This window comes from Globicephala melas, chromosome 20, assembly GCF_963455315.2.
Source record: "Globicephala melas chromosome 20, mGloMel1.2, whole genome shotgun sequence".
NCBI classification, from domain to species: Eukaryota; Metazoa; Chordata; class Mammalia; order Artiodactyla; family Delphinidae; genus Globicephala; species Globicephala melas.
The window spans coordinates 7,211,481-7,221,260 of record NC_083333.1 but is presented as its reverse complement, the minus strand read 5'-3'; the positions used below and the strand labels follow the sequence as shown (position 1 = coordinate 7,221,260).

At 52.6% G+C, this 9,780-nt stretch overlaps 1 protein-coding gene across 3 annotated transcripts in view; it reads right to left on the bottom strand.

The window, feature by feature from the left end:
• Positions 1–768: 768 nt before the first annotated feature.
• The window catches only part of DOC2B (double C2 domain beta), a 30,462-nt gene continuing 21,450 nt past the window's right edge, over positions 769–9,780 (bottom strand). Inside the window, exons 7-10 of one of the 3 annotated variants that reach the window (XR_009560503.2) lie at positions 9,413–9,494; positions 8,504–8,600; positions 6,644–7,940; positions 769–1,443 (exon numbers count right to left, since the gene is read on the bottom strand). Coding sequence is in view for 2 of the 3 variants with exons in the window: in XM_060291246.2 (XP_060147229.1) it covers positions 8,355–8,600; positions 9,413–9,494 (328 nt within the window). In the remaining variant the exon portion in view is untranslated. Of the gene's footprint in view, positions 1,444–4,654; positions 7,941–8,339; positions 8,601–9,412; positions 9,495–9,780 lie in introns of those variants that run through there. The other 2 variants (XM_030861886.3, XM_060291246.2) reach the window with 2 other exon arrangements.

Sequence of the window (9,780 nt, the reverse complement as noted above, 5' to 3'; positions counted from 1 at the left end):
TGTGCGGGCTTAGTTGCCCTGTGGCATGTGGGATCTTAGTTCCCTGACCAGGGATAGAACCAGCGTCCCCTGCATTGGAAGGCAGATTTTTTTTTCTTTTTTAAAAATTATTTATTTATTTATTTATTCTTATTTTTGGCTGCATTGGGTCTTTGTTGCTACGCACAGGCTTTCTCTTAGTTGCAGCGAGTCGGGGCTACTCTTCATTGCAGTGTGCGGGCTTCTCATTGCGGTGGCTTCTCTTGTGCGGAGCACGGGCTCTAGGTGCACTGGCTTCAGTAGTTGTGGCTTGCAGGCTCTAGAGTACAGGCTCAGTAGTTGTGGTGTACGGGCTTAGTTGCTCCATGGCATGTGGGATCTTCCCAGACCAGGGCTTGAACCCGTGTCCCCTGCATTGACAGGCAAGATTCTTAATCACTGCGCCACCAGGGAAGCCCCTTATTGTAGGTTTATGACTTGTGGTTACCATGGGGTTCATATATATTGACCCGTAATTATATCTAATTGTTTTAAACTGATAATCATTTAAGTTTAAACATTCTAAAAAATCTACATATTTTACTCCTCTCCCCCACATTTTGAGTTTTTGATATCATTTTATACCTTTGTGCTTATCCCTTTACTGTTTATTGTAGTTGCTTTTTAAAATTAAAAAAAAATCTAAGTACTGGCTTATTTAAGTGATGTTTAATCCTTACTATATATTTGCCTTGCCTATTGGGATTTTCCCTCTCCTATAGATTCTTCTTTTCCATTTAGAGTAGACCCTTTAACGTTTCTTTTTTTTTTTTTTGCAGTACGCGGGCCTCTCACTGTTGTGGCCTCTCCCGTTGCGGAGCACAGGCTCCGGATGCACAGGCTCAGTGGCCATGGCTCACGGGCCCAGCTGCTCTGTGGCATGTGGGATCTTCCCGGACCGGGGCACAAACCCGCGTCCCCTGCATTGGCAGGTGGATTCTCAACCACTGCGCCACCAGGGAAGCCCTCAACATTTCTTTTAGGATAGGTAGGTTTAGTATTGCTGAATTCTTTTAGTTTCTGCTTGTCGGAGAAATTCTTTTCTTCTCTTCTAAATGACAATCTTGCTGGATAGAGTATCCTAGGTTGCAGGATTTTCCCTTTTAGGGCTTTGAATGTATTATGCCACTTCCTTCTGCCCTGCAAAGTTTCTCCAGAGAAATGAGCTGATAGCCTTGTGGGGATTCCCTTGTATATGACTCTCTGTTTTTCTCCTGCTGCCTTTAGAATTCTCTCTTTATATCTTTAATTTTGCCATTTTAATTATGATATGTCTTGGTGTGGGCCAGTTTGGGCTCATCTTGTTTGGCACTCTCTCTGCTTCCTGAAATTGGATATGTTTCCCTCTTTAGGTTTGGGACGTTTCCAGCCATAATTTCTTCAAGTACATTTTTGATCCCTTTCTCTCTTCTTTTTCTGGAACCCCTATAATGTGAATATTGGCACATTTTATATTCCATAGATCTTGTATGTTGTTTTCTCCCTCCCTCCCTCCCCCCCGCTTTCTTCTTTCTTCTGTTCTTATTGGGTGATTTCTGTTATTCTATCCTCCAGATCACTTATGCATTCTTCTGTGTCATTTAGTCTGCTATTCATTGCTTCTGGAGTGCTTTTTATCTCAGAGATTGAATTATCAATTTTTGATTGGGTCTTTTAAATTTCTAGTTCCTTGGTAGAATGATCTGTGCTTACCTCTACTGTCTTAATTCAGTTAGCATTTTTATTACCAACTTTTCGAATTCATTGTCTATTGATTATCTCTTTTTCATTATTTATTTCCAGGGGTTTTCTCTTGCTCTTTGAGTTGAGAGTAGTTCCTCTGCGTTTTCATTTTACTTAACTTTCTCTGTCTGTGAATTTAGGTGCAACAGTTATCTGTTATGGTCTTGAAGGGGTGTTTTTATGTGGGAACATCCCTGTGTAGACTGTGTGCGCCTAACATCTTTGGTGTGTGGGTTGAATTTGATGTGGATGCCAGCCCACTACTTTCCTCAGGATGTGATGACAACTACCACCTTGATAGGGGGGTGCGGCTGGCGTTGGAGGAGCCAAAGACTGTGCAGGGTGTGAGGCGAGACTTCCTGTCTCCTCACTGGCCACAGCCACCCTGTTGGGTGGGGTCTGCTCCCAAGCTGCTGGAGTGGAAGCCCTGAGGGTCGGGCTGGAGCTGGCTCTGTTCCCTTCAAGTGTGTGTTTTTCCTTCTCCCCACACTGGAACCTTTGCCCCGAAGGAGGGGAGTGCTGAAATAAGCAGGGTTTGTGTGCTTAGAGATGTCCAATGTGCTGCTTGTGTAGGTATCTGCAGTCACGCTCAGAACCAGATCAGGGTTGTCTTTTCCCCTATTGCGGTGGTCTCAGCTCTAATGTAAGGTTGTGGCACGGAGTGGGTGGGGCTGGAGCATTTGCTTGGGGATCATGGCATTGTGGTTGCAGGAATCGAAGTGGCTGCACTGTCCTGAGAAGTCTGGGCTACTTCTGTGGCGCTGAGTAAGCGCCAGCAATGGCCGTCACTCAGCCTGTACCGTACCCCAGGCCCGTGGGTCACCTCTGTGTCCCTAGATCGAGTCTTTCCCCAGGATGTGGCTGCCCTAGATTCAGCGCCAGGCTGTGGTGTGGAGTGAGTGGGGCCGGGGGTTCACTCAGCTTGGGTCAGAGAGTGGCAAGGTGACAGCTGCTAGGGCAGACCTCTCTCCGCCCTGTTTGGTGGCAGGCCAGCACTGCGTACTCCTCGCCAGTGCAGTCTAGGCTTCTCCAGCCTTTCTGTGTGTCACAGCTGTTCTCCAGGCAGCCAAAGGGCCTTGCCTCCTCTGTATAAGACCGCAGGACTAGAATGCCCAGTCTGTCTCTCAACCTGCTCACTCCCCAGGGTGACTGTCCACCTGTATCATCTCCCTGTACCTCTTAGTTCCCTCCTGGGGGCACAGGTCTCGACCCGGTGCTTTTCTTCCCATCCTACCTGGGATGGGATTATGGGGGAATCTTCCTTGCAGCCTTGGTTGTAGAGGAGTCCTTCTGCCAGTTTCCACGTAGTTTTTGGTGAGAATTGTTCTACATGTAGATGTATTTTTTGATTTGTGGGGGGGAGGTGAGCTCTACATCCTCTTACTCTGCCATCTTGATCACCCTCCCACTCTCTTTCTCTCTCCTTTCCTCCTCTCATTCTCTCCCTTTCCCTACTGAGGGAACTCTGTGGTACTTGGGGTCATTTCTCATCTGTACCCCAGAAGTCTTCGGAGCTAACAGGAGTTTTGTGTATACTCACCTGGGCTTGGACCCGTCATCTTCATAACCACATGCTCCAGACTCATGGACTTAGCTCCTTTCAAACAATGTCCACATTGGCAGCTTTCATCCATTCATTCAACAAATACTTACTCGAGGCCTGCCCTACGCTCAGTCCTGGTCTGGGGTTACTGTGGTAAACAAGACAGGTGTGGCCCTTACTCTCATGAAGGTTAGTGAGGGGAGAAAGGAATGAGCAAATACACCAGGTGATTTTGATGGTAAGTGCCGTGAAGAAAAGAAAGCAGGCTGATGCAGGAGAAAGTGACTGAGGTTGTCAAGACAGGCCTCACAAAGAGGTGACGCTCGAGACCTAGATGATCAGACTGCACCAGATCACCAGGCAGGTTCCTCTGTTGAAAATAACAGGATCCGACTCTAGTTAACGTAAGCAGAAAAGGAATGCACTGGAAGGGTACTGGGTACTTCAGAGAATGGGCGGAAGGCCTGGAAAATTAGGCCAGCACAGAGGCGGTTGCTAAGGGAGGTTGGCCAGAACACTGACCAAAATCATGCTACAGCTGTTTCTCGTTAGGACCCAGCCACCTCTGCTCTGGATACTGACCTCGAACCCCGGACCCACAGGCACACCACCACCAGAGGGACCTCCAAGCTGGGCCTGATTACCGCAGACCACAGGTTGTTCACAGGTAAGCTGGGGTTGCTCCCATCTCACACAGAGTGAAAGCCACAGACTTTATAATGTCGTCCTTGATCCGGTCCCCCGTTCCCTATGCTCTCATCTACCCTTGTTTCCTCGCCCCAACCTGCTCCACCCACATCGCTCTCCTTGCAGTTCCTGTCACACCAAGCCTGCCCCCACCTCTAGGGGCACTGGCTGTTCCCTCCACTTGGAGCACTTAAAGTCTCCCCAGAACTCCCCCCTTGACCTCCTCCAAGTCTAAGCTCAAAAGTCACCTTCTCTGGAGGCCCACCACATCTCCCTATTGAAGCCCAGCCTCCCCTGCCCACAGGATTCCTTCATGCCTTTTTTTTCCCTTGTCATCTTTTAACATGTTATGTTTATGTTCATTAACTGTCTTGCTGATGAATCTGCCCCAGGTGCCTAGACCAGTGGGTGGCCTTGGAGTTAACACTCCACAGCTGTTGGTTGGATGTGTAGATGATAACATGGCATAAAATGTCTTGAGGCATAAGTTGAATCCTGGTCTGTCATTAACCAGCTGTGATTCTGCACAAATATTTTACCCATCTGTAACATGGGCACCTACCTCAAATGGATTCTTGGTGAAGAGTAAACGAGACAATGTGCAGAATAAGCCCTGGTTGCTGGGCTCTCGTTCTTTCCTCTTCACCCATTCAAATCTATTAAGATGAGTCTCCCAAGCCCATATGATCACAATGAACGTTTCCATTTACTTTGGATTATATGTCATTATAAATATTAACAAATAAGACTTAAAAAGGACACCTTCGGGTAGGTCAGACAAAAGTACAAAAATTGTGTGTGGGGCTGCAGTTTCAGGACTGTTTCTGCAGCCGTCACATGATAGCAAAACGGTGGTAAGCAGTGCACGAGTCTGCGTCGAAGACAGCCAGAGTCCATGCATCGGGAGGTTCTCTCGGTTGGAGAACGAACAAAGGGAGGACATGCTCGGGCCAGGAGATGCAGTTCCTCGCTCTCGCCACTAGAGGTCAGGAGGTTACTGCTTCAGGGTTGGAAGACGGGCCCGTGGGGGATCGGCTAGTGGTGGCGGTGGGTGCTGAGACTAGGCAGGGGGGTGGGGGTGGCGGTGGATGCCACACCTGGTGACCCCCTGGTTATTGACATCTGACTTTGGAATGACTTTGTTTTGTTTGGCGTCAAATTCACCGTCTTTGTGGGGCTGAGGGACCAGAGGAAAGATGCCAGCTTGGGGTCAAAGGGAGAGCTCACACTGCAGCTTCTCAAAGCGCCTTTTTCTCTAACAAACAGAGATAGAACCTGCAAGGGGTCCAGAACAGTGCCAGGGTCCTAGTGAAGGTTCTCCCTGGGAGGTCTTCTACCCAGTGCCCCATCCTCCACTCGGGCTAGCTGTCCAGGAGCCCCACCTCCCAGCTGACTGTCCCTGTGGTCAGCTGGGACCATGGTTAAGGACCAAATCTGCTCTTGCACAGTCTAGGGCAGTAGAAGGCCTTGGACTAGGTGCCAGGTGTCCTGGGTTCTTATCCCCACTGGGTCCTGTGTAGGCCCCTTCTGCTTGCTACTTCTGTGGCGCGAGTAAGTGGCGCTAAGTGGCCTTAGTTTCCCCCTGTGTCTAACAAGGAAGTTGTACTAGGTGAGGCTCTAGGTGTACTTCTAACTTGGCCATTCAGCATTTCCGTGTGTTTACAGGGAATTTGTGAAGCTCCTCTCTGAATGAGAAACCTGCCCCCCACCCAAAAGGCAAAGCTAAGACGATAACCCAGCGTTCACCCAGACACGAGGTTCCTCGTAAATACTCAGCCTCTCTGACTCCCCTTCCTCATCCGTCAGATGGCAGTTAGACCCATCTCACGGGGCTGTGAAGAGTCATCAAGACGAGTGGTTGTAAAACCCTTACCACACCCAAAGCCTCCTTAGGGAAAACCAGGACTGCCTGACCAGCGAAGTTTGCCAGGTACTGTATGGGGGCTGGAGTCCTGTTTCCCCTGCAAAATGGAAAAAGGCTGATGGGCACTTGGTGGGATTCACATCATCACCCCAGGCCTCAGATGGTAATGTGCTTTGTGTCTGCAGCATAAGATCTAGCCCCAGTGCCCCTGTGAGCCTGTCTGCAGCATAAGGTCTAGCCCCAGTGCCCCTGTGAGCCCTGTACAAGCGTTGGTGTGGGTGTGGTGTCCAGAGCTCTGGGCTGGAGGTGGTGGGGCCATGGAACCTGGTCTGCCCCAGCTGTGGTAGGGCTGGAAGGCCTCAGGTAGATCACTTTCCCTCTCTGGGCTTTGTTTCCCATCAGTGCAGTGATGGGTTGAGCACAGAAATTCCTGGGTTCTGCATTTGTTCATCCAGCGTTCCTGAAGGCCCCTTAGTTGGCAGGAAAAGTTTGGGGCTTCAAGCCTGGGCCCAAGATTCTGATGCCCTCAACCCCTTCCTGGAGACCTTCACCCAGGGTGCAGGGGGCTCTCTCTTAGCTTCTGGAAGACAGAACCAGCCCTTCCCAGAAACAAGGACCTGGACTGCTGCTGAGTACTCCTGAAAGGGATCTCAGTAGGGCTAGGATGCAGGGGCAGCCACCTGGGGCTCCCCACTTCCCAACCCTGAACCCAGAAGGGCCCTGGGTGGGGGGGGGTGGGGGAAGGGGAGAGGAGGGTAAGGACAAGGAGGACTTTTTGGTTCTTTTCATGCAAAGAAAAACAGACTCACTCTCTTCTTGACTGCAGCTGAGCTGATGCTTAAGCTTGGAGTGAGAGGCAGGATCCATCCTCCAGCTTCCTCAGGAGGAGAAAGATCAAAGGTAGGAGAGCTGGGTCTGAGAACTGAACTTGACCGTGCAACAACATCAGTTTAAGCCACTCCCCCTATGTCTACAAGCCCAGTTGGCCTGGCAGCTAGGGGTGGGGTGGGAGCAGGACTGAGTGCTGTTGCCCCTGACAAGCCCTGCTCCCTCTCCCAGAGCAGTGCCCCTGGCCCAAATCACCTTTCCCCTCCAGGCCTTGTATATGGTTCCCACTGCTTACACTGCTCTTTCCCCTTTGTCTGCCTAGAAACGCCACTCACCCTTCAAGGCCTTGCTAAAGCATCACTTCCTCCAGGAACCCCTCCCTGCTCTCCCAGCCGAGTCAGCAGAGTCCACAGAACGTGCAGGTGGGTCAGGCTGGCCTTGGCATTCCTCACAACCCCATTGTAATGGTTTGTTTCTAGCTCCCTGACTAGATGGGGACCTCCCTGAGGGCAGGCCCAGGGTCTCATTCATCCCCAGGGGCCTGTGGGATCATTGAGTGAAGCGCTTGGCCTGTGCCCACGTTCACTGGGAGCTCCAGGATCTTTACCAGACTCCTGGCTCTCAGGCCAACTCCCCCCCCCCCCCCCCCGCCACCCGGTCATGCCAGAGATGAGCAGATGTAGTCAGAATCTCCTCTTGGGAATGAACTTTCTTCAGCGTCCTGTCTTGCCCCTGCCCAAAGTCTTCTTCTCTTACTGCCCCTCTCCCTGATGGTACCCCCGCTCTCTCAGCCTGGAGGCCCCTGCGACTCACTGCTGACCTCTAGTAGGGTCCTTGTCTTCTGGACAGCCCCATCTGCTTCCTCCGGGTGGGTGCTGAGGCCAGGGTCCTCTTCTTCCACCTCTGGCCCTCTCAGGCCCCAGGGGGGCGAAAGCAGGCCCAGCTCTCTGCCCCTCGCTGTCCCTCGGAGGGGCTGGGCCTTCATGGCCTCTAAGCGGGGGCTGCAGTGGCTCTGTGTCCAAGCAGGCGTCCTGGATCTCCCCAAACATGGGGGCGAGGCCCTTAGTGGCAGCTGAGGAAGCCCAGGGCCAGGCCTGTGCTGGGCCGGGCAGGGGTGGGTGCAGCGGGCAGGTGGGGTGGGTCAGTCGCTGAGCACGGCCCCCGGGAGCTCGTTGGTGAGCGTGTGCCAGCGCTCGATCCGCTTGTCCTTGTTCTTCAGGCAATCAAACCAGTGCTTCAAGCGCTCGCCCTTGGCATTGATGCCCAGAACCACGCCGCCTGCAGAGGGGAGCCGAGAGGCAGCCAGGACACGGTGACTTCTGACTCTCAGGGTCTCTCTGGAGCCAGTACCCCCTGGCACCCCTCCCAGACTTTGTGCTCCACGGCCAGACTCTCTTCCCTGCCCACCTGCTCTGAGGGTGGACCGTGGAGCCCCCACTCCCCCAGTCAGGGCCCAGGGATCCTGCTCTTCCTTTACCCAGGACCAGAGCAGTACCTGCGGGGCAGCACAGTGGCTGTGTTGGTGCCAGGGCAGCTCCACTGCACAGCCACCAAGCCCACCACAAATGTGGGGCCACAAGGGCTCAGAGTCCAGCCTGAGGGGCTGACCATCATCACCTCTTACCCCTGCTCCACCACAGACTGCTGTGTGACTTGGCCAGGCCTCTTTCCCTCTCTGGGCCTCTTTCTCTGTCACATGGGGTCAGGCTGGATCATGTCTATGGCCCCAACTTTCCCCACAGGCCAGGAAGGCAGGACTGTGGCCTGATTCAGGGCCCCTGCCCTTTGCTGAACCCAGGATGGGCATGTTGCTAAAGAGCATTCCCATTGTGTCCTCTCACCGATGAAATCGTTGGATTTTCCAATGTCATAATCCCAAACGGTGATCTCCAGGGTCTTCTTGGCCAGGTCCCCGTGCTTAATCTCATAACAGAATTCCTGGTGGCCAGAAGGGGAGTGTCAGGACCAATGCCACAAGGCCTGTAAGTCGGCTGGTGGCCAGGAGGGTGGGCAGTGCACAGCAGTGGATGATAATGGATTCTCGCCCATCTCACCCACTTCCATCTGAGAGCCCAGCTGAGATCCTCAGGGTCCCCTTCCCTCTGACCCACCTGCCCCTTTGTCACTGAAGCTGCTTTTCTCAGGATCCTCAAGAGTCTCCTTACTGCAAGTCAGCGCACACTTGGCGGCCTTGGCATGCTTGATCTCTCTTGGGTCTGATTCTGCTGACCACTCCCTTCTTTGTGGAACCCTCTCCCACCAGTTTCCAGGATCCTTCAACATCTGGTGTCCCCCTCGCTCCCTGGCAGCACCTCCTCGGCCTTCTCTGCCTGCACCCGAGTCACTCAGGCTCTGTCAGAGGCTCCCCTCCCTCATCTCGTTCCTTGGAGCTCCTCTCTGGCTGCACCCACCCCCTGGGCTGAGGACCTGGGTATCTATCTGCCCCCACCTTCCTGGGGCCGCTCACATCCTCACACCACCCCCTCCACATCTAACATGGCTACAATCCCATCAACTCAATCCTCCGAAGAGTTTTCCAGGCCGCTCCTCACTTCTGTCTGCACCACCTTGGCCTGGTTCAGCCTGGCCTCACTTCTCCCACCAGTCCTCCTACCTCACGGCTGGGGGCTCTCCTGTCAGTCCCTCTCCAACCTCCAGCTCCCACAGTGACCCTTGAAAAACCCAGTCCCTCCGGGGTCCCCTGTCCTGAGGGAGAGAGAGTGGCTCATGGCTTCCCCAGCCTCTCGTACCTCGTTGAACTCTGGGTTTAGGGTTTTCTTCTTTACCGCTGTCTTATGTTTGGATTTCTTGTCCACATCTGGCTTCAGGTATCTGGAATTATAACCAATCAATAGGCAGAGAGTGAGAAGATACTGAGCACACATGGAGCCAGCAGGGCTTGGAAGAGAGATTCCCAGGCCTCCCGTTCATCCTAACCCTCGGATGTCCCCAGCACTACTCTGTGACAAAGGTGAGCAGTCAGTGCAGTGGGAGAAGCAAGTGGGTCCTTCATCACCTGGACCTCTGTTCACAGCCCATTCCTGACATCACTGAGCCCCTCCATCCCCTAGGAAAGAGAATTTTCTTTATTTCTGGAAGTCTAATTTTCACAGCTCTC